Consider the following 25,051-nt stretch of genomic DNA (forward strand, 5'->3'; position numbering starts at 1 on the left):
CAAACCATCCCTGAACTGAGATGGGGTGGATTCAAGCGCCCAGGAGTCCGCAAGGTCATTGGTACAACATCCGCGTCATCCTGCTGATGAAGACCGAAGTGTCGGTCGAAAATTTCAGGTATGAAAATCTTTTAAATGTTTATGCTTTGTTGGAGTTGGCCGTTTTACATCCCCACCAAAGACAATAATTGCATTTGTGGTCGATTGAATAGCTTCAGTTATTTTCACTACCCATGACCGGACAACCATAAACATCTTTTGAAAAATATTTGTTTGTTTGTGCCAATTTAAATTAATGCAGATTATGTGGTCAACTTTCTGAAAATTACTTCCAATAAAGCCTAATGAAACGAATTCAACCAGTCACAGGAATTAACACTTATGAATACTTAGTTTGGATTGTATTCTAACAACTTTATTTACACATGATAAAATAAATATATTCACAACAAAACAGGGCCACATACAGTTTCATGAAAGAAAATCATATTCAAATAATTGCTTTGAATTCTGTTAAAATAATAACTCTAATCTGGAGGTCACAGGTTTGATCCTGCTCTTGCATATTTAAGTAATTTTGTGCAGATATACATGTACACCACAGGACAATATGGCTTACGGTCTACAAAACACAAACTCCTCCAGGAAAAAAAAGACAAATCATCGATTGGGGAGAGAAGTTTTCAGAGCGCAGCACCAAGGCTTTGGAACTCCCTACCTGAAACTGTGAAACTTTCCAACTCACTTAACATATTCAAGAACAGTTTAAAAACTCATCTTCATAGAGAAGCTTTTTGTTAAGTTTATTTTTCTTATGTTTTGCTACTTTCATTGCTTAATAGTTGTTCTTTTGTAGAGTAGCGCCATGAGTGCCGCTTGCGGTGGATACCGTCGCTATAGAAGTGACCATTATTATCTTGTCAACCTTTCTTTGTTCAACCAAAAGTTATTTTAAAATGTACGGTGATGATGCCTCTGCTACCACTTCCCAGGATGTATGGTAAACTTGGGTGTAATCCCTGGCTACAAGGCAGTTTATGGTATTTTTGAATTGCTTCTGACTGTCACCCCCCCCTCGAACAAAGATATCAAAACAAGTAGGGAGACTGTTGACATAGTACTGGCTCCAATAGTAGAGCACCGGCATGTTAGTCTGGAGGTCACAGGTTCAAGTCCCACTCTAGTCAACTCTTCTGTTCAAACTAAGTTATAAGTACATTACATAATAAAGCCTGTTGCAAATAAACTCAAGAGAAATCTTAATTTTGGGTTTTTACCCATACACCGATGTGTGTTAGCACTGTATACCCAGTACTTTCCCGAGTCCTGTGAAAGAAAAATCACAGGCATATTACTCGAGTGGGATTTGAACCCAAGACCCTTGCAATTCTAGAGCAGTGTCTTACCAACTAGACCACCGAGGTTGCCCGGTAGCTAGAGGTAGTTCGAATCCTTTGTTTTGGCAGCGGGTACCGCAACGATATAATAGATGTTAAGTTTGCATTAGAATTAAGAATATTAACAGGACTCGGGGAAAGTACTGAGTATACAGTGCTAAATAAGTGTGTGGGTAAAAACCCAAAGTGAATATTCTTTATCCCTGATGCAAATTTAACATCTATTACAAGAGGAATCGTAAGTAACAACTGTTCAACATTTGTGCAACAAGCTTGCATCAATATAAACCATACGTTTAAGAATCAGAAAAACAAAATCCTTATGAAATCTTTCTTGAAATTGATGGAGATTTTTATACTTAATGTACATGACTAGGTCAGGTGTATTTGGGGTAAATATCTTGCTGCAGTCAACTTTAGAATCTGTTACTTAAAGGTTTCATTTTATTTCATTTCAAGGTTATATCTTACCTAATGCAAAATAGACTGACAACAGTCAGTACTCAAAATAGTCTGACAAATCACTACTAAAAACAGATTGATAACAGTCACAAGTCACTGAGCCAATAACACACACTTTATAAACAAAAATATACAACCAAGTTTTGTTTTAGAAAATGCATCATCGCAAATGGCAATATACACCAATAATGTACAATAGACATTGTGGGTGGTCTGACACACTTAACCTGAGCGCATTTTAACTGCACAGCTATTCTTCAAGAAGCAGGATTTGCAAGACCCTGACTTTCCTCACTGAATAGTTGACAATGTCTCTTTGGCTGCTTGCATTCTCTTCCGAGCTTTCTGAAACAACTCTATAATTACAAAACAAAAGATGATACTATTAACACAAACAGTTCTGGATTTGTCTAAATGTGGGTTTAGGATGGACACTAAATCCTCCAAATAAATTCATCAGCCCAAATGAAATGTCATGTATTGTTTGTGACTAGTTCTCAGGTTATTTTTTTTCTAACATTCTGGTTAAGTTATAAATGTCTGCCTGAAGCAGCTGTGTGGATATGGGCCCTAATATGGCCACATTAATCAACAGAGACGACCCTTGGGTTGAAACAGATGGTTTGCAAAATAGTGCGCCCTCTAAAGTTCACCCCAGAATGGCTGTGTTCCTCACAAAGCGATAAACTAAAAAAGTCACAATCCAAGTGGGCAGTTTGGACCATGGCTGACATAATTGTGACAAATATTCACCAGCCTCACAAGAACTACCCTTGTATGCTGTACACACAGACGATGTATTCATCTGTGTGTACAGCATAAGATGACAGTCCTTTGTAAAAAAAAAACCAATGAATGAACTTAAACAATTGTGGTAGTGGGTGCTGTTAGATGAATAGAAACTTATGGACTTTATTTTCCTAAGATGCATTGTGGCCTCTCCTGGGCTAACTGTAGAGGGCGCACTATATTTTGAATTACCTCTGTAGATGGCTGCACAGATGAGAATAGTGACCAGTGTTGGACATTAACTACATCAGTATCAGTGCAAAAACAACCGTTGTAAAAACCACATTGTCTCCCCTACAGTTGCACCGATGCTACATTCTAGTTTAAAATTGTGAAAAGCGCTGTGTCTCAATAATGTGAGCACCTGTCTACATACAAAACATTTGATTAACCAAAATATAGAACTTACCAAGAACATTTTGGACAGATGCTTGCATTGTAAGACCACTGTTCAAAGAAACAAAACAAAAAAGGTGTCTCATAATATCCTGAGAAACTACAACATTGGTTTTTGGAAGAGTAAATTCATTCCCTTCCTTAAGTTTTGAGTAAAACACACCATCTAATCAACCTAAACAAATTGGATCAATTAAGGTGATTCCTTTGAAATGAAAAGCAAAGAAAGCCATGATTTTGTGCACATTTACACAGCTAGGTCTACCTTGAGCCAAGTCACGGCATTGCTATTTAATACATTATCCCTGCCAGGTTTTGGAGCATTAAGGAGTCATTCCAATGTGCACGCTACCATAGACTGTGCAAGTCTTGTGCATGCGAGAAAACAAGAAAAACAAATTAAACCCAAACTATAATTTTCTTTAACAAAATCTTCTATTTACAAAAAAATCCTGGAAATAAAAACACAAATTAAATTTGTATAAAATATATATAAATTGTGAAAACTGACATTGAAACAAAATTATTTTGGTAGAATTCCCATTTGCTAATCACGCCCGAACGTGTACGACCATTATATAAGATTAGCGATAACATTCTTAATTTTGTTATTTTCTATTTTTTGTTTTGAAAGTTAGCCCAAAACAAGGCTAAAAGCCACTCTAGGTAAGTGGCTACAAGAAGAAAATGATTAAACATTAAAAATAACTCAGGAGAGCTGGAGGCAGGAACTGATATTCATCTTAAAACAACCAGCACTCATTCGGAGCATCCAACAAAGTTCCAAAGAGATGCAGTACTTGGAAAAAAGCTGTTGGAATGACTCTCCTACATCTCAACAAATCAAGAGTGTATGAGTGAGAAGAAGCCGAAAAACTGGTTTCACGCTCAAACACCCTCATAGGAGGAACTAGGTTGGACACACTGGTGACACCTTTACCATGAAAATATCCGTAGAAAAGACACAGGCTGGCTACAGACCTGAGGTGGGAAAGAGGTTGTAACGTTGACCCCCAACAAGATTAACAATACACTTGTGCACCCTATCTAATAAAGATAAGTGACAGGCAGGAGCTCCAGCCCAGATGTGACAACAGTGTACCCCGATAGGTGACGTTTAGTTGTCTATATACAGGTTGAGAATAGCATCAGGAGGTAAGAACATCCAAGCACGATACAGACAACCAACTCGCATGGAAACTTGCATGGAATTGTTCACAAGTAACCGGAAACAGAGGTCAAGTCTTAATCTCGAGTTTCTGTGTTGATTTGTAAAATCTAATTTACATTCATATGTTTCATGACTAAATTTTACTATCCCAACAATGAAACTAGACTAAAGTATTTGAAGAACAAACTTTTTGCTCACATGGTTGGGACCGACGCGGTCCCAGAAGTGTGAATCCGCGCATGACCTACGCATTCTGTTGTTGGGATTTAAATTAAAAGCTCAACACTTACCCAAGCCTATCAAGTAATGTTCCAACCTTCTTCTTAGAAGTGGACTTTTCCATGAAGATTCTGAAAATAAAATAGACATTTTTGAGGGAGGCCCTTATCATTTACATGTTTAATGCAAGCTGCAAGTAATAAATGGCACTGCACTCTGTGATTCCTGATTCTTAGAATGAAACTTTTCTTGTGTTTTTGGTGGATTTTGAAAAAGATTTTTCATGACGGTTCTGACAAACTTTTTATTTGGTTGCGTTTCCCCTAATTATTGGCATAACAGTTTTTTTGACAATTATAATTTCAGGAAAACGAGGTGGCATTCAACAGAAGTGTACAAAGGACAAGCTCTGATGCTTCTGTTCAGCAGAGTGTGGGTTTGAATCCTGGTCGTGACACTTGTGTCCCTGAGCAAGACACTTAACTATAATTGCTTCTCTCCACCCAGGGGTAAATGGGAACATGTGAGGGCAGAGATGGTTCTTGTGGTTGATTTAGCCGAGTAGCGCATACTACTATAAATGTACCTCATACATATTCATGACTAAGAGTCGAGTTCTCATTGGTCCATTCATCACCACGTGCCAGGTGTTAATTTCGCTAATTACCAAGCACGCACCAGAGTATTCACGCAAGTGGTAAATGCCCATGACAAGTAATAGCTCCCTGGGAGAAGCTGCAAGTAATAAATGGCACTGCACTCTGTGATTCCTGATTCTTAGAATGAAACTTTTCTTGTGTTTTTGGTGGATTTTAAAAAAGATTTTTCATGACGGTTCTGACAAACTTTTTATTTGGTTGCGTTTCCCCTAATTATTGGCATAACAGTTTTTTTGACAATTATAATTTCAGGAAAACGAGGTGGCATTCAACAGAAGTGTACAAAGGACAAGCTCTGATGCTTCTGTTCAGCAGAGTGTGGGTTTGAATCCTGGTCGTGACACTTGTGTCCCTGAGCAAGACACTTAACTATAATTGCTTCTCTCCACCCAGGGGTAAATGGGAACATGTGAGGGCAGAGATGGTTCTTGTGGTTGATTTAGCCGAGTAGCGCATACTACTATAAATGTACCTCATACATATTCATGACTAAGAGTCGAGTTCTCATTGGTCCATTCATCACCACGTGCCAGGTGTTAATTTCGCTAATTACCAAGCACGCACCAGAGTATTCACGCAAGTGGTAAATGCCCATGACAAGTAATAGCTCCCTGGGAGCTATTCTACTTGTCATGCGCACAACCATTGCGCGACGTCATCCCTGGGCGCTACTCTACTTGTTATGCGATGTACGATCGTGGTAATGTTTTGAATACACGCACGAACAACGCTCTCTTAGCCACATCCAACACGAACAAACTTGTGCATTTTGTTTCACAGTCATCATTTTCTCCTTGCTCAAAACTCATGTTCCGTTAACTGAACTGTATACGTATGAAGTATAGTAAAACAAATATAACATGGTTTGTTTCGGGTGACTAGTCCATGAGCTCCCCTCGGTATTGGAAGTTGACAAACTAGTTCCCTCGGCTCTCCTCAGGAACTAGTTTGTCAACTTCCAATACCTCGGGGAGCTAATATCGACTAGTCACCCTCAAACCGTGTTATATTTATTTATTAATGTTGCACAGGCTGCATAATCACCAGGAAGCTATATAAAAACTAGTTATTATTATTATTATGACAAAAATAAAAACTATTCCCCATGGGCGGGATTAATAGTTTCAATGATTTCATGTATGATTATTTGGAAACCTAAGAAATAAGCAAATTGCTTACACAACAAAACTGTTTCTGTTCATGCTTACAAAGCAGCAATTGTTGTGCCAAGTCAATGAGAGACTTTTGGAGACAAAAGATCCTGGAAATATACACATGCTCAGAATTGTGTATATCCACCTAGTTCCTAAGTCTGCCATTCATTATCTCATGTCTTTATGCAACAGGGGATTTTCATAATATCACAACTCACTGACTCTGCTGCAGTAAATTCAACTTCACTTTTACACTCCCAGTTGCCTCTGTTTGGAAACCAAATCGGCTCATCACAGCGCCCTCGTGTGTTGGCGGGACAGAAATATAGGTTGGGTCCTCCAGTTCAGGTGAACCGCCAATGAAGAATCGGCGCATGTTGTCAAAGACATTACGGCCACACGGACGCCATGTTTGTACTTCAATGGTGTGAATACCTAGTTGACCAAAATTAAAGGCAGAGTCAACCTTTGGTAATTAATCTACAAGTCAATGTCCATACAAAATACTTGGTAAAGAGCACTGGGGAGATGAATCGTTGTTATAAAACATTGTTAGAAACCATTCCCTTTGAAGTAATGTAGTATCAGAGAAAGAGGTAATTTTTCATCCTGAAAAAGAGAAAGCCTTTCTCATGAATGGGAAAAAGCATACATCTAAAATCAAGCAATTCTTTGCAACAAGGGTGTTTTTTTTGTTTTATCTAAATGACAAGGATCTATACATGTATGGAGGGTATTTGAATGATATTTATACACAACAAAAATATGATTTGAAGGCATGCATAGTAGCATAATAATGGACCTTTTGCAACAAGGTCACCTCATGTTGGTTCACCAACATGTGACATGTGATATGTAATCGTTGGAACTTTCCGCTGATACCTAAAGCAATAACGCAACTGGTGTCGCTCAAGTGGATCCATTTGCCTGCGCACCCTTAAGGCAAATGCACTACTAATAAATACTCATCAGGTGTGTTTATACACCTAAAACATTCCAGAAACATTGCAACTCCTGAGAAGTAATTTCTTTACAAATATTCAAAGAATTACTAGCAGTAGATTGTACCTACCTGGTTTTGATGGAATGGTCAGGTACCCGTAGCCCTCTGTGCGATAACGCTGCCACGTATCAATAGACAGAACCTCTAGGAAGATCTGAGGCCATTGAGGTAGTAATTCCGGATTATCACCATCTTGACCCACCTCTTCATGTCGGTAACAAAGCTCTACATCAAATGGGTAACTGAAATATGCCACATTCTCCTGCAGTAACAATCAAAATATTCATAAATATTCATATTCTCCTGCAGTAACAATCAACAAATTCATGAATATTCACATTCTCCTGCAGTAACAATCAACATATTCATAAATATTCATATTCTCCTGCAGTAACAATCAACATATTCATGAATATTCATATTCTCCTGCAGTAACAATCAACATATTCATAAATATTCATATTCTCCTGCAGTAACAATCAACATGTTCATAAATATTCATATTCTCCTGCAGTAACAATCAACATATTCATAAATATTCATATTCTCCTGCAGTAACAATCAACATATTCATAAATATTCATATTCTCCTGCAGTAGCAATCAACATATTCATGAATATTCACATTCTCCTCCAGTAACTATAAACTTACATATGAATATTTATGTTCTACTACAATACCAACAAGCAGTACCAACGAACATGACTATTAATTTTTGTTCTGTATATGTTGTGAAAACATGTCTTTATGTGTATGCTTCCAAAAGGGAACAAAAGGGTAGCGACGAGTTCTTAAACGGGCGTTTAAAACCGGCAGGGTCATTGCCGTGTTGCAACAAAGGCCAGCTAATTTTAAAAGCAAAACTGCTTATTTTATTCAAGACAAGATCTGCAAAAAGTTTTATTTCTCTGTTGATCCTAATAGTGGTTGTCATAGCACACATTGCACAAGTGAAAATAAGTACTGCCAGATATAAATATCAGTAACAACAAATCTATCATAAGGAAAGGTTTGGGGTAACACCATGTAATGACTATCTCCAGAAGACGATCAGAGCATACTGATCGAAACGTTGAGTTGAAACCAATGGTTCTTTTCAGAACCAACCCAACTCATTTAGAGATAGTCATTACATGGTGTTACCGCAAACCTTTCCATATCGTATTTCCACCATGCAAAGTTTCAAATCCTACTTAACAATCTATGGGATAATCTTACTCTGTTGATTTCCTTTGTGCTGCATGTCTGTGTGACGCCGGAGAGCTGCTGGGATCTGTCAGCTGACCAATCTAAATTACACATTGACAAATGTAGATGTCATTCTTCTTATTATTATTAAGGGAATCAATGTGTGGTGAAGAGGTTTTCAACTAGTGGTTTAAAGCCAAGCTGAGGCCTGGACTTGATAATTTTACCAAGACAAAGTCGAGGTAAATTATCAAGAACCAGGCCTCGGCGGGTTTAAACCACTAGTTGAAACCGATTTATTACACTTTAATTCCCATTCATAAATACCTTTTTGGTCAAAAAACATCAACACTTTTTGGTCAAAAGGTAAAATAAATGCGAAAATTATAATTGTTCAATGATTTCTTTCAACACAACACCCCTCCACCTATGAAATGGTAAGGCCCTTGGGTAAACTATTTCTTATGAGGAGATGCTGTGCCTTATAAAGAGATGCTGTGCGCGTCGTGCGTATCGCTTGATGTGGCACAACTGTTCCAGCTGTTGCTCTCGACCAATAGGAATGAAGAAACTGTCTTATAAGCACAGGTGCAAGCTTGCGTGTTACGCCCATGTTTCAACACTTTTTACTGGTCATTATCAAAGGTTTATACACCCAACATGACGCACTCTCCACCAATAGGAATAGCGAAACTGTCTGAGGTATTTATGAATTCATCTTTATGGTAGTGAAACCAAGAATGCCTCATTAGTGAACTTAATCACTATAGACCTTTATCACCCTGTCACCATCTTGGTCATGTTCCCTAATGCCAACAACAGTAATGAATGCTTACATTCATCGCGCAAACATGGCACCAGGCAATTATTTCGTCCAGCCTTAGGTTACAATGAGTTGGAATGGAGTAAAATCAAAATGGCCTCACCAGGATAAAGGTCTATAGCTCACAAGCCTGACGAAAACATGTAAACAAGGGTGCTTGCTATATGAACTAAAAACACCAGGGGTCGATTTCACAAAGAGTTTGGACTCGTCTTATCTTGAGTTAGGACGGGCAACTCGTCCCAACTTAGGATTAATCTTAAGGTCTGCATGCTACAGTGCAGTTTTAAGAAAAAGCAAAAGCTTGTGTCTTGCAAGCAAATGTCACCCTGATAAGCCTAAATACGTATACATAACAACAACCTTTTGCTTGCGTTATTCAGCAATTGCTTGCAGTGTTGCAAGATCCCTACAAGGTAGCTTAACCTCTTGCTTGTTCGTGATTTAACAATTTACAGAGAAGATTTCATCATGTTTATGCCCATTAGAGATGACAGGGCTAGGCCTAAGGTGTACAAACCAAAAATTAATTAGGAAGAAATATCCAATCCAACCTATCGTAAACTGTTTCATTTTGACACACAAAATATTGAGATTTGTCTTATTGACCCCTTGCATGCGCGTCACACACGGTGACTGATGCCACGCTCACCATGTTGGTGAGCAGTTAGGTTTACGTGTATTAACGCTGCATCGCCTAAAATGCACACTTCACTGCATAATGCACAGCATAGAGTTATATATGAAAACGCACAGTGAAATTGCCCACCAGTTTGGCGCATTCAAGATTTTTCTGATGATGACGTCAGGTGAAATGGGTCAATAGCACAGGATGTTTTTGGATGATTTTGATGAACCTTTGCTTTAGCTCGGTGCCTGTGCTTATAAACAATTGCTAGTTTTTATGAATTTGGCACAATGCTACAATCATTGGCCCCAGGCCTACAGTCTAGAGTTTACAGCTGTCATGTAGCAATACAAGGGTTCATACCATAGCAAGTGGTTTGAAGTCATACTCACGTTTGGGGAGTTCCACAAAAAAGTGCACATAGAGATTATCATACTCGTAGTTTTTGGCCGATATGATCTCACCATAAACAAGTAACCTCAATATTCCTGATATAACCTGGAATAAGAAAAGATTATTAATCTCTGCTTTCTATAACCTCATTATTTTCTCTTGTTAAAAAAATGTCTGATATCAATGTTTCTAAATTTCATATTTGGTTGCCTAGATCGTAAAGTAATGGCCAACTCTGTCAGAATTCTCATGCAATATTTTTGTTCTTTCTTTCTTATCTCCAGAAGACGATCAGAGCATACTGATCGAAACGTCGAGTTGGAACTAATGGTTCTTTTCAGAACCACTCCAACTCAGTAGAGATTAAATGGTGTTACCGCAAACCTTTCCATATCATATTTCCACCATGCAAAGTTTCAAATCCTACTGAAATATCGTATTGGTAAATTTTATGATGAACACAGATAGTTTTACAAGAACCAGATTTGAACCTGTGACCTCATGAATTGACATGCCAGTGCTCCACCAACTGATCTATCCTATTTGCCAACATCAATCCAAAGGAGTGATTCCATTCTCACCTGCTCAAAGTCATGTCCCACCATAGCTCCCATATAATCCACATGTCTCTGATACAACTCCCGAAACATCTTAGCCTCCCTGTCCTGATCTCGTTGACCCATGGCCTGAGAGGCAAGTTGCACAGTGTATTCAAACGTGTCTCGTCGAGTAGACTCAGTTACAATGGTGTATGGGGAGCGGTGATGGTTGAAGTCTGGAGTTAGAGACAGTACACCATGTGTGTCATACTAAAGGAGAGAAAGAACAGTATCAAGGACAGAATATATGTACATTTTACAAGCTTCATAGCAGGAGTGTTATTGTATATAGAAATGTATCAATGATTGATTTGATTCAACGTTGATTTGATCTCCTTAGTCTGAATATAAAACCCCAAGGATCCCTGATTGATAAATCGCAACAAAACTTTAGACTTTCTGCCAACACCAAGAGAGCGCTCTTCACCAAGTAATGTCAACAATTTAGGAATAGGAGAAGCATGGGAGTGACGGTCACCGACAGCATTTTAAGTGTTTTTGTTTTTGTGTTTAGATTTAGCCCAACTGTATTTTGTTTTTTATAACACAATGCCAAACATTTTGTGTGCAGTATAAACCAAACTGTTCTGGAACAGGATGTACAGGACACAAGTTCTCCAGGGATAACAAGCGGTGTGCCAAGTTTTTGGGGGTGTTTTTTTCTAGGCTAATTAACAAAAGTTCAAAAATGCTGACCTACCAAAAAATGAAAAGAAATTTGAAGTTTAGTTGTCTGACAATGTATCTGATTAATTTGCAAGAGGCTGAGAGACTTTTAAATATTTCTGAGTATTTTTGAATTGTACGCATTTACCATGCTATGGGGGTTGTGCACCATTACCTGGTAGGTCTGCAGCCCAGAGCTTTCAAAAAGTCTCCCATTGTGCTTTGCCTTTCATGTCTTTCAAAGGGCACACTGCCTTTAAATCTCAAGCATTTTGCTGTTGGAATTACTCCTTTTTAAAAGGTTATCCATGCACTAAAAAATATACACTGTGCTTTATTTAGTGAGTAGTCATAACAAACAAAATTGCCTCATTTTGTGGGGTTGAAAATTTGGTCCTTCAAAATAAAATAGTGGGCCGTGTTTGGTCATATAATTAAAAAGAAACCACACAATTTCAAGGGATATTTATGTGTATCATTATATCCTTCTTTACACTACGTGTATCTTTCAAACAGTAGAACATTTTATAACAAACAGTTTTAATTGCCCAAAATGCCCAAATCCAAAGACACCTTAATAGTTGATGATAAAACAATTTAAAAGAACTAAGCTATGAGAACAATCTTCCGACAGACATACCTTTATGGTGCATAGAATATACTCATCTAGAATTGTAGACTCACTGCAAAAGAAAATACCAAAATGTCACCTCATGTCAAAGTGTCATCCAATTCACTGAAGCCTTCAACTTATATCTGATAAGTACATTGTACATGTACATAGATATGTGAGCTGGTTTTACCTCCAGTATTTAACTCAATTACAACCTGAACTTTGGATAGTGTCAAGCCAATAACCAGGGAACTATTAAATAAGTTCCAAGGATTGTTGATAATCATGGACTATGGGGTTCAGTCTTTGAATCTAAGAATAATATGGAGATTCTCAACAAGACAACAGGGTTTACAAGCTACAGAACATTTAGAACAACTAGACCAAACTATGCCTACAACGACCTCTATCACCTCCAAGAAAGCAATAGACCCTTGCCATGAAATATGTAAATTGCACAAAGCGCGTGCGTACTAACGTTTTGGTTGGCAAAATGAGGGAAAATCGCGCTGTTTTGTACACGGCTAATGGGTGCGTGACGCACACGCGATTGCGCGTCTGCTTAGTGCACAACTCTATGGTGTTTGCCAACCAACAGGGTCTGTACGCATGCGTGAATGTAATTAGCATATTTCATGGGAAGGGTCCATTGCTGAGTTGTTCAAATATCCGCTCTTTTTTAAACTTGAGGAGGGGAGAGAATAATGACAAATAAAATCAGGAAAAAAACCCAGCAAACTGCCGGCTAGTAAAAAGCACATCAAACATAAAGCTTCTTAAGCTTAAGAGCAAGGCCAGCAAAAGCAAAAAGAATTCTTAAATCATAAGCAGCTATTAGGATAAAGGTTATTTCTTACTCTTCTACAGAGCTGAGATCGGCCATGATGTACATGGTTTGTACAGGTGTGTTGATGACATGAGCACTGCGTTTATGCTCATCAGATGGATCCTCAACAACCGGATTCATTTTGGGCTGAAAAGAGTTGGCCTGACCATACCTGGAAATATTAAAAAATATCAACATTTATCACCTTTGATTTGGGGTTGATAAAAGAAAAATTTACAAGAGAGTGATTTGATCCAACGCCCTCCAAATTAAAGTACTGGCGTTCTTCTAACTGAGCTATCTAGCCCTATGTTGACGATCTCCCTAGTTTGTCAATATCCTTGTTCTGGGGTAATACATGTAGTAAGAAGCCATCAACTGCCAAGTAGCCAAGGATCACACCCAAGTTTACGATCATTTATCACCTTTCAGAGGAATATTTCTTTCTTTTTCTAACAAATTTTAAATACAGTCCCTTATCGTCTACAAAAGGAAGTCAGTTGTTGGAACTACTGCTTTGATTCACACTGAAAACAAATTCTTATTAAAAAAAGAAATAGACAAAAGGAATATCTTGGTGTTAGGTTTTTTGCTTTTGACTCAAAACATGCAAATATTTTCACAAAGCCGTCAGGCAGAAATCAATTCCAATTGGAACTGAAAATCAGAAATCAATTCCAACTGTAACTGAAAATCCTGTATTTAAGAAAGTGTTTTCACTGATTAATCTTTGCTTGTGTGAATGCAAACTTCATTGCAAAACCACTTTCTAGATGGAGGGGAGGGAGTGTGGTTGTCTTGTTTAGCAACCTATTTACCTGTGTAGGACAAGAAGCTGGGTTAGCAATACTTGGACCAACTTTGCTTGAACGATAGTGGAAGGCAAGAGGCCAGGAGTTGGGCAGGGGAGGAGGTTTGAGATGATCCTTACCCATCTCTTCTCCTGTCTGTTTGTTTCCTCCTACGCACATTCTCCATCTTCTTTGTTAGGAAGGTTGGCGTCTCGTTGCAAGATGTTGTCACCATATTTTGCTAAAGTTGGGCAAAAAGAAAGCAATCAAATCTCATCAATCATTGATTAAAACTGACTCTCAAAGAAAATTTGCTAATTAGCATTTACACAAATGGGTCACTCTAGTAATAACATACACTGGTAACACCAATTATTTTGGAAATGGCGTATGAAATAGAACAAATTGTTGATATGTTCATAAGTTCATGAATGTACAACTACAGTCTGGATTTGCTGAGGTCAAACCGGTTCCAAATATAAGTCACTTTCCTTGATGCTTAAAATTGTACTGACTGAAGTCAGCTCTAAAGCTTTCTGTGTTGACATACCTCCTCTATGCTGGCAAATGAATCATGATCAACATAAGAGAAGAGACGTGCAGTAGGTTTTCCATCTCCTTCATACAGAGCCGTGATCTCTCGATGATATTTCTCTTCCACAGGGCGTGTACAGTTATCCATATCTCTGTACAAATCCACTTCTCTGGAACTGAACAGCTTCTGCTGCCATTTAAAGGTAAATATTTCATTGTCTTCTGGCCTGGCTTGAGCTGTACAGATGGGTATAATGAGATAAACACACCATCAGTATTTTAAAATATTGCAGAATCTCCAATTTAATGAATCAAACTGATTTTGCATCTCAGGAAAGCTCCATGGTCTACTGGTTAAGACACTGCTCTAGAAGGCAGGTGTTTAGAGGTTCGATACCTCCTCAAGGCGCTTGTGGATGCTTATCCTTAAAGGATTTGGGTACTTTTTGTAACACAAAACACAATGTCCCCAGATTTACATTACACTTACACGGTTTGAAGATAATGATAGTAGAAAGCTTACCTTACAATATTAGTTGCCGCGGTGATGTAGTTTGTGAGAAATGAGTAAATTAATGTCATACAAATATTGTTTTATTTGCTTAAATAATTTTCGTCTCATTAACAATGAGACAACAATTATTTTCATGACATTGTTTTACTCATTTCTAAAAAAATACACTATCTCAGCAAGTAATTAATATTTTCAGGGAAGCTTTCTACTATCATTATCTTCAAAGTGTGTAAGTTTAATGCAAATCTGTGGACATTGTGTTTTTGTCCTACAAAAAGTACACAGACCCTTTAAAGCCAGTGGACACTATTAGTAATTACTTAAATCAGCAAGTAATTAATATTTTCAGGGAAGCTTTCTGCTATCATTATCTTCAAAGTGTGTAAGTTTAATGCAAATCTGTGGACATTGTTTTTGTCCTACAAAAAGTACACAGACCCTTTAAAGGCAGTGGACACTATTAGTAATTACTTAAATTAGCATAAAACCTTACGAATGGAGAGCTGATAGTATAAAACATTGTGAGAAACGGCCCTCTCTGAAGTAACGTAGTTTTTGAGAAAGAAGTAATTTTCCACGAATTTGATTTTGAGACCTCAGAGATCGATTTTGAGGTCTCGAAATCAAGCATCTGAAAGCACACACTTTCATGTGACAAGGGTGTTTTTTCTTTCATTATTATCTCGCAACTTCGAAGACCAATTGAGCTCTATTTTCACAGATTTGTTTTTTATGCATGGGTTGAGATACAGTAAGTGAGAAGACTGGTCTTTGACAATTACCAATAGTGTCCAGTGCCTTTAAGATATGCAGTGCTGTGTATTATAGTAATAGTTTAGGGTAAAAACTTAAATTAATTGTACATTATCAAAAATGTCTCTACCCTCCTACTGTGTGACCACTCAATATCCTTCACAATCACAATGGTTTTGGGTTACAGATGTACTGACAACTTAAATGTAATACCTTTGTGCAACAAATGAATACCTACATTTAATGGAATGTTTACTTCCCATTGGTCTCAATGCCATCCCCTCTTGACTAGGACCTGCCTCATCGTTGCCAAAAGCTGTTGGGACTAGACTGGTTCCGGTAACACGCTTAAGGTGTACTCTTTAAGAAGAAGGAAATTTAGAGCAAATTAAATACAATAAGGGCCTACCCTTTTTGAACTTCCATTAAAATGAAGCAGGCATATGACCCCCTCTGGGAGGCGTGTTGGTTTGGTAATCCCAGTGCATGCATAGTTGATCAATTACTACAGATGGGCCATGTAAACTGCTCACAAAAAGTAAGGAAACTTTTTTCAATCCAGTATATTTGTTGTTATTTAATACTCTCTTTGTGTATGGTATATATCAATGCAAAGCTGAACCGTTCCTCTTTAAAATGATACCACATTTGCAATGATTACATGTTGCTAGACTTGGCTACACGAATAACAATGAGGCAAAGTCACAAATCAAATGTGCCAAAATTATCGTTGTCTGTAAATGGTCAATAGGTAATGCTCAATAATCAAACCGATCAAGCTTTTCAGAACCATTAATGGTTTACATAATGATTTGCACCAGTGAGCTCATCGGACTCAATTTTATTAACCCTCATCTCATGAAAAACACCTTGTTTGATGGGTATTTGCAAAACGATATTCTACAGCCGAATGCAGTCCCATATTTGCAGACTCTTGAACCAAATGCCATCTTTCAAGATGACAACGCTCGCCCCAATCGAGCCCGACTGGTGACTGACTACCTGAAAAATGTTGAGGTGGATCGGATGGATTGGCCTGCTAACAGTCCAGACCTGAATCCAATGGAACATCTGTGGGACCAGCTTGGTCTCGCTGTCCGTGCCAGAACCACCAACACATCAACTGTGGCTGACCTAACCAGGTTCCTTAATAAAGAATGGAACGCCATCCCTCATCATCAGCGCATCACAAGACTTACAAGTGTGCAGCATGAGAAGAAGGTGCCAGGCTGTCATCAAGGCCTTCGGATCATCCACTTGTTACTGAACTTTTTGTATCAATAAAGTGTATTAAGATCAGTAAGTTGTCTTGCTCTATACCAAACTTCTTGTCTCAATAAAGTGGATTAAGATCAGTAAGTTGTCTTGCTTGCTTGAATTGCAGTGTCAATTTGATTGTTCACACAGTAACACAAAATTGCTAAATTTGATTTGTGACTTTGTCTCATTCTCATTAACGTGGTCAAGTCCAGCAATATGTTATCATTGCAACTGTGGTATCATCTTAAAGAGGAACAGTTCAGCTTTGCATTGATATATACCATATACAAAGAGAGTATTAAATAATAACAAATATACTGGATTGAAAAAAGTTTTTGTGAGCAGTTTACAACAAATACTTACAAGCTTGTTTGGCCTGCAACCGTGGACATCCTATTGTCCCTCTTTTGTTTATACTCTTACTTTTTTGCAACAGCTCCCTTTGGTTTTGTACAAGTTTTCCAACTGTGGACTTTCCAAAACCGTGGACCCTATTGTCCTCTTTTGATATAGGTCCCTGCTTTGAATGTGTATACCTACTCTGACTGTTTACATTACCCGCCGTTCACGAATATAGCTTGTGCGCACTGCCTTGTATCAACCCTTTCACAGAATGGTTTAGTCTAACTCGGCCGCGGCTCCGCAGTCAATCCAATAGGCTGGTAAACCGCGGATCAGCGCTTGGTGACCAAAAAATAAAGCGTTGAGCATATTGAGAAGTCAATAAATGGGCGATGCGGCATAAAAACAACAGTGAGTACTGAGCAAAAAATTGCATTTTTTAAAGATGTTTTAGAATTTCACTGATCAAAAAGGCAGTCCAAGCATTATGAACGTATATTGAGTGTGTGGGGAAAGTTTTGGTTGTGTAGTACAAAGGAAACTTCAGTGGTTGGTGGCTAACGGTTGTGAAACTTTCATCTATCAACGCCGATTTTAAAAACGTATAGCGTTAGGGAGGCCCAAAATATTAGACCCCTATATTAGGCTCATGGGGGGCCTTATAGTTTCTAGAAGTACCCAGACTTAACACTTCCATGTCCCATTTCAAAAAATTTGATATATATTTAATGAGTTGACGGCACGAAAATGAGTTGACTGCGAGTTGACGGCAAGTCGGCGAGTTGACCATGTTGACGGTCGTACTAAATACCGACAACTCACGACCCCTCACGACAAAAATTTTTAAATGCACTTTAAAAGAACATTTTAACATAAGTCAACCGTTAAATATATGCACAAGAGTCATATGCACAAAAATTATTTTCAAACTGTCGAAAAAATTGTGTTTTTAATTGTAAACAAAAGTATTTTTTACCCAAATTTAGTAAAAACGGTAATATCCGCCATGTTGTCTTTCGACGCACTTGGACGATTCTATTATACCGCAGGGGTGATACAATATGCAAGATGATTAATTACCATTTGTTTTATGTATCTCATGGAATTTTGATGAACATTGAAATTTTCAAACCACACACCGATCTTCGATGACTTCAACTGGCCCCATTTGTTTTGAGTTTTTCCAGTTTTCACGGCAAACGAGAAAGTATGGTTTCCCGGTGAAGCCATACATGGAAGAAACATCTGCAGTGACTACAAGTGTTTTTTGAGACTCTGTGTATGACTGTATAGCCAGCAGTTGCCTTCATTTTATTCAAAATATTTTTTTAAATAAATTTTTAAAATTACCATGGAAACTTGCAAAAAATAAAAAAATATAAAAAGTGTGAATTACTGGCTTCCAAATCTGATTTTTATTTATATGTTTTTTTCTTAATATTTATAATAAAGCGTATAAATAAACAGTGATAATTGAATCAACGAGCTGATGTTTAAATTTTAATATTAATAATAGTATTGATACCAGGGTTCCAAAATAAAAATCTCAAAAAATATTAGAAAATGATATAAAAGGCACATGGCTTCTTTAAGCCTCGGTATTTTTTTTCAAGAATGCTCAGCAAAACATTCAGTCACATGATTTTGATCATCATGAATTGTGAATTGAAATAGCGTTTGATGAAAATTTTTCGGTGGGCAAATATTTTTATATGGCCTCAACATTATGACATATTTTTGTACCTTGTAGAAATGCCTAAAATACCAAACTTTTTGCATTTACAAGTGCAAATGACTAGTGGAGCCTTACGTGTTTCTAAGTTTTGGTCAAGGGAGAGGAGACTCTTTGCTTGGCAAATAAAACCACACAATTTTTATCTAGGGACTGTTTACATCGCGCACAGAGAGGTAAAAGATTTGCCACGATTTTAGGGACACCTCGAAAGCAGGACCTCCTACGATAAGGCACATGGCTTCTTTAAGCCTCGGTATTTTTTTTCCAGAATGCTCAGCAAAATATATGATTTGATCATCGTGAATTGTGAATTGAAATAGTGTTTGATGAAACGTTTTCGGTGGGCAAATATTTTTATATGGCCTCAACATTATGACATATTTTTGTACCTTGTAGATGAAGAAATGCCTAAAATACCAAACTTTTTGCATTTACGAGAGCAAATAACCAGTGGAGCCTTACATGTTCCTAAGTTTTGGTCAAGGGAGAGGAGACTCTTTGCTTGGCAAATAAAACCACACAATATCTATCTACGGACTGTTTACATCGCGCACAGAGAGGTAAAAATTTGCCACGATTTTAGGGACACCTCGAAAACAGGACCTCCTACGTACGTACGATATATGAAAAAATTATGAAAAACAAGCACATCCGCTTGGCGTTCAACCCAAACCGTAATACGGTAATCATACAATGAAATAGTAAACCAAGATCCATGCCCACTCTGTACAACCATACTTACTTGATTTTTAAATTCTTTATGGGATCTCTGGAACGATAATATGCCGTTCCAAGATCATTGCTGTCTTGTCCACCGCTGTCTTCCGCCATTTTTCATAACGTAGTTTTGAGTTGCCTAGATATTTGGGCGAAGGGATTTCCTATAATGATGGGCTAATAATAATAAATAAAATCAGGCTTCTAGAACTTAGAATACCAGTAAATATTTACGTATTATAAAACAAAACATTAAAAAGAATTTAAAAAAATATGTTAAGCCTTTGTCTGTCCGTCATACATCATGACTGTACATATTTATTACAACATTTGCCCCTATAAAATAATCGTCCATTCCAATGTATAAGTCAGTCGGATAATGTTGTTGTTGTCATGAGTTCTGTGTACTATGACACTGGGCTCCAGACATAAAGGTGAAGGTCGGTGACCTACATTTATTTTGACGTCACTGCACTAAAGATGGCGCTACATTCAGGCAATTATGGCTAACAGACAACCGCCAGAAAGGTAATAAATTCATCCTTTTATGAACATTTTTTATAAATATATACAGTTGGTTACGTAAGCATGGGAAACAGTGATCCAACATGTGCACTTTACGCAAATTTAAGACTTTTGAAACTAAATGATTGCGAGTTGTCAATAAAATGTACGTAACCAAACATACACAATTTTTCTAATAAAGAAGTGAAACACGTCGACTGGGGGGGGGGGGGGGGGGGCAAAACACCACCGCCTGCCGTTTTGCCAAAATCTAATAAATTGTTTATTTTATTTTATGTAATTTATAGGAACATTTTCCTTATGGGGCGCCACTTTTTCATTCAATATGAAATAATGTAGTAGTAGTCTAATTGTAATTCTAATTTACCTCAAACAATCATCAATCAAGAATAAATGAGATGCCTATCCCTTTTTGTACTATAAAAATTAGTGAAAAAGTGGTGATGCCATACGGAAAGTTATCCATTCCATCATCCCCCATCATGGTCAGATGTTTGTTGGACCAAACTTTGGATTGGACCAAGTCTGTCATCGAGGTTCTTATTTGACTTGATAACCGATATATTATTGGCTGAAACAGTGCCCTCTTGTACTTGTAGTTGTAGATAATAAACCCTCCGTCATTAGCCTACTACAATCACAGACTTGTAATCATTGTTTGGTTTGTACACATGGGCATGGCGATTTAGTCCAAAGATGGATAGAAAGAACACTCTGATTGGGTAGAGTCTCTGAGGCCTTCAATAAATGCACATTCAAACTTAACAATTGATACCACAGGAAAAAACACAGAAATACAACATTGATGCATGTGTGTAACTGTAAGCTTGGGCGATATCACGATATTATCAAATATATAGACCTTATGCACATGACGTCATTTCAGTACGGCGCCCCCGCATTGAGGTCAAAAGGAGATTGTTCATTGGTCAATCTATGTGCGTTTTGATTGTTTCGTCACCGTTTGACCTCAAAGATGGCGGCTGGATGACGTCAATGCATAAGGTCTATTAATTTGGAAACGATTTAGTATCGCAATATCGCTGTATTTCCTAGCTGAGACATCTTGCACCTCATTGGTTTGGAGTAAAACCAGAAGAATAGGTCATTATTATAACACATCTCTTATGGTATGATTGTCTCTTCTACAACTTTCACTGAGAGTTTGAAGACTGATGATGTCAAATTTAATTAATCGCGATTATACCGAATATCACGATATATTATCGGCGATATATCGTGAATAAAATAATTTAATATCGCCCAAGCTTATGCATGTGTGTAACTAATCATTACTGTTCCGTCTGGGCACCACGAAGCTAGCACAGGGTACCAGTATTTCGTGGTTCCCAGACGCGTGGACATGTGTTTAGTACACAAAGCACGGATCGCATATTTTTTTTCTTTCTATGACGAACGGATGTGTGCAGTTAATCACCCATGTTCATCCTGGAAAAAGAAAAATATCAATGATCCGGACCCACAATGCACTGCTTATCTGTGCACAGCAAAGAAACGGTTCTAGATAGGCATGAAGAGATGGATGGTCCAGCAGATTGCTAAAAAATCATCATTTTTTAGCCGGAAAAATTTCCGCGAGTACAATTTCATACTTGGTGTTACATCTCAAACATACGGAGAGGCCAGTTGGCAGTCTTGAATGTAAATCGTTGGGTGTTTCCATCATTCTGGGGGCATTTTTGGTGTGACATCCATGAAAATGTTGCCTTACCTCAGACTCAAAATATGATTTCCCTGGGGCGCTAGTACGACAGAGAATGTCAAAATTTCGAAAAAAAGGAGTACAGCCTCCCAGTTACTGGGTCTTAGTAAGGATCAGGTTGTTTGTCATGGTTCTTTTTCCAAATTTTGAGATTAGATCTTGTATTATTTTCTGTAAAAACTATAGTGTACTGTACGTACAGAGCATTCCTGATGGGTCATCTCTCTGGCATTTTGTTGTTATGTAAATGTAGGTTGTGAATAAATGTAAATGTATATTCAGTAGGCACCAAAGGGTCAAGTCTGAGATGGAAAGTTAGAGCGTGTGATAGCAAATCTGTGGGGGAATTCTGCGTGGCTGATGCAGATAAATAACCGCAGTCTCAGACTTTAAATCAAGTCTACACATGTTTGGATGTTATCTGAATGCCTTATGTGACACTGCATTGCAAACTTGTGCGTTATTTTCAGAATGACCATTCGTTTGTTGTAACTTCTTGGGATTTTTTTTCCGTATCCTGCAACTACCTTTGTACTTATTTTTACACATCCATTTTTACCAAAGGAACATCTCATTTGCTTGGGTAAATTAGATAGGCCTACTTATTTCAAGAATGAAAAAGTGGTGGCAGGCAGAAGGCAGAAATTGTTTCAACTTTTTGTAGTTGACTCCATAAGAAATGTGCACAATGTGTGCAGCAACCATGAGAGATGGCCGTAGCCATGATGGCACAGTGTAACTTATGATGTTTATAGCATCAAGAAGAGGCAAGATTATTTTTTTAAACTTTTGCTAAGATTTTCCCCCATTTGTCAGTTATGTTTGCGCAACCCAACTGTAGATAGCACATCAAAAGAAATTGTCAAAGCTTGTTTTATTTTAACTTTATGAAGGTTCTCCAAATGTTGACAATCACTTGTTTAAACATCAGCACTAATCGTCGGCTTCTACATGTAGATGCCTATACCTCCACCATGAGAGCAGCAGAGAATGATATTACAATAATGACAGGTTATGAGGACATCATTGTAGTAAATGCTCAAACTGATTCACAAGGTGGAGTTTTAAATAACAATGTGTGGTCAAAACCCCACAAGTACAGTTCCTACATGTACCACCAAAAAAATCACCCTTGTAAATTGAGCAGATTAACAAGCAGACAGAGAGACATCTGACCAAACATTAGTTTAAACTTTATTCACATTGTACAAACCGTTAATCCTGGACGTCGCTGACAGGGAGTCCCAACCATGGTCCAACCTTGGCTAACTTACATGTACAGATACATACAGCATCATAAAATATCAGTCAGACACAAAGTTAACAAACCAGTCCAAGGTTGAATGTGTTCCCCTCTTACTCAGTAGGATTTTTTGATGTGGTATTGTGGTCCATACATTCTGTCAATGTAAATTTGGTAAAAGTGGATAATTAAATCTGTGTGCAACAGTGCAACTTATAAAAATTGCCAATTGATCTATTATCTGCTATGAAAAGGCATAAATATTATGCAAATATGATTTTTATCTTCCGCATTGATAGTAAAAGTTAACAAAGGTGTTAGTCAAATTTGTATTAGTGTTGGTTGAGACGTTAATAAATGTGGAAATCTTATTTATAAGATCATTCTTCAATCCTCTATTTCATGGCTTTTGGATTGAACTGTAGAGGGCGCCGTTACACAGGGATGCAAATATTCTTGAGGCTATATCAATCCTCATATCAGGGCCATCACCATTGTGATAACAAAATTGCATGATTTAACTTGGCCTGTAAAGTCACAATTTAAACACATGATGTATGTGAACACAATGAATGTTGATGTTCTGTTCATAAAATAAATTTGACTGCAAGTAACATTTTGTTCAGGTGCAGCACTGTAGCTGGATGTATTTTGATCACAGGGTGGGCTTTGTATGCAATTGTACCTCTGTAGTATCAGGTGACTGTATCAAAATTAGAGTTGTTGCATTTCAACATAGAACTTGTTACTCACAAGTAAATGTGTACACAATGGGCTCCCAGAAGCAGTAAACAATTTGTTCTCAATGAAATTATTTTTAGGGATTAATTTGGCATTTAATGTATTGTTTGAAATCAGAACCCTTTAAAACCAACCAGTGATATTTTTTATCAAAACATTTCTTGTTTAATTGCAGCAATAAACACTGATTAATTTACGGGATTGATGCTATTAACTTTAAAATCTTAGACATAAGTATTTCTCTGGCGTACTATATTAGTATGATTATATATGAATCACAGACCAAATTTGTTTATTTAAAACACAAATCCCGCACTACTTTGTTCTTTAGATTGGTTGAAATCCAATATCAAATATTTTATTGCCAGTGATGGACACACATAATACAATACTAGTGGGAATTTTGGGTTGAGACATGTTGCAAAACACTATAAACCCCCATCTTTATTAATTAACAGCTTCACAGTTTTGGTTATCAGTTAAATACTTGTTTTATATGACCCACCAACTATCATTTGTCATGTTTGGTAAAGTATGGTGATATTGTAATAATGCATCTTTTAATATTCTTATTTTGTAAGATTGCCAAGACAAGATTGGCAGTGATCCAAAATAGCTTGGCCCTATACACTATTCCCATGATTCACCCAGTTAATTGAATACACTACGTGTGACTACATAGTACTGTATACATGTCATACATACTAGATCTTTTTTATAAACACAGCTTGATTTCCAGGCCAACCTCTGTAGTCATGATTGATCAGTGGTATCCAAAATTTACGCTTTTAAGTACAGTGTTATAGTATTACCGTAAGCAGATCTCAGGAATAGTAATAGGTTTTTCTTGTAATTTTTCTCAATTTTGAATCAAAGAAATTAACACTTGCACAAGTACTGAAGAAGAAATTTGTTTTGCTTTGTTTGTCGAAAACAAAGTTTAAAAAGTTGGTGTAATACTTGGTTCTGGTCTGGATTTACACAGTGTACCCCCTAGAGCATAGGCCTATGTGTACAAATCATTTTGTGAAGTCATGACCATTGAGCAATATACAATTTAAATCAACAACAGCATTACTATTGACAGACTGATGGATATTTTTCTTTTTTTTTCTTTATTGAAACTTTGATTTTGTGTTGTTTCCTTTCCACTTTCCCACAATTTTGAAAAAAGTCAAAACATTTC

At 37.4% G+C, this 25,051-nt stretch overlaps 2 protein-coding genes across 2 annotated transcripts in view; one reads left to right on the forward strand and one right to left on the reverse strand.

Moving 5' to 3' along the window:
• Window positions 1-1,551: 1,551 nt before the first annotated feature.
• Window positions 1,552-19,747, reverse strand: LOC117289866 (Meckel syndrome type 1 protein-like). The gene is made up of 14 exons (XM_033771048.1): window positions 19,659-19,747; window positions 15,818-15,939; window positions 14,329-14,549; window positions 13,919-14,019; window positions 13,019-13,159; window positions 12,189-12,231; window positions 10,865-11,092; window positions 10,283-10,388; window positions 8,470-8,540; window positions 7,320-7,512; window positions 6,466-6,682; window positions 4,506-4,565; window positions 3,058-3,095; window positions 1,552-2,215 (listed from the first exon to the last, which is right to left on the reverse strand). The coding sequence occupies exons 1-14, from the start codon at window positions 19,745-19,747 to the stop codon at window positions 2,151-2,153; spliced, it is 1,695 nt and encodes a 564-aa protein (XP_033626939.1). The 3' UTR covers window positions 1,552-2,150.
• Window positions 19,748-20,097: 350 nt separating this feature from the next.
• Window positions 20,098-25,051, forward strand: part of LOC117290974 (nuclear receptor corepressor 1-like) — a 74,354-nt gene continuing 69,400 nt past the window's right edge. Inside the window, exon 1 of the mRNA XM_033772564.1 lies at window positions 20,098-20,161. Within this exon, the coding sequence (XP_033628455.1) occupies window positions 20,136-20,161 (26 nt within the window). The 5' untranslated portion in view covers window positions 20,098-20,135. The remainder of the gene's footprint in view (window positions 20,162-25,051) is intronic.

Source organism: Asterias rubens, chromosome 5 (genome assembly GCF_902459465.1).
Source record: "Asterias rubens chromosome 5, eAstRub1.3, whole genome shotgun sequence".
NCBI lineage: Eukaryota > Metazoa > Echinodermata > Asteroidea > Forcipulatida > Asteriidae > Asterias > Asterias rubens.

Excerpts from the sequence above, each read along its gene's own strand:
- LOC117289866 (XM_033771048.1), bottom strand. The coding sequence starts at position 19,747 with ATGGCGGAAGACAGCGGTGGACAAGACAGCAATGATCTTGGAACGGCA. Across the intron at positions 12,232-13,018 it reads GATCTCAGCTCTGTAGAAGA|TGAGTCTACAATTCTAGATG; the intron begins GTAAGAAATAAC and ends TTTCTTTTGCAG. Across the intron at positions 6,683-7,319 it reads GACCATTCCATCAAAACCAG|GTATTCACACCATTGAAGTA; the intron begins GTAGGTACAATC and ends TTGGTCAACTAG.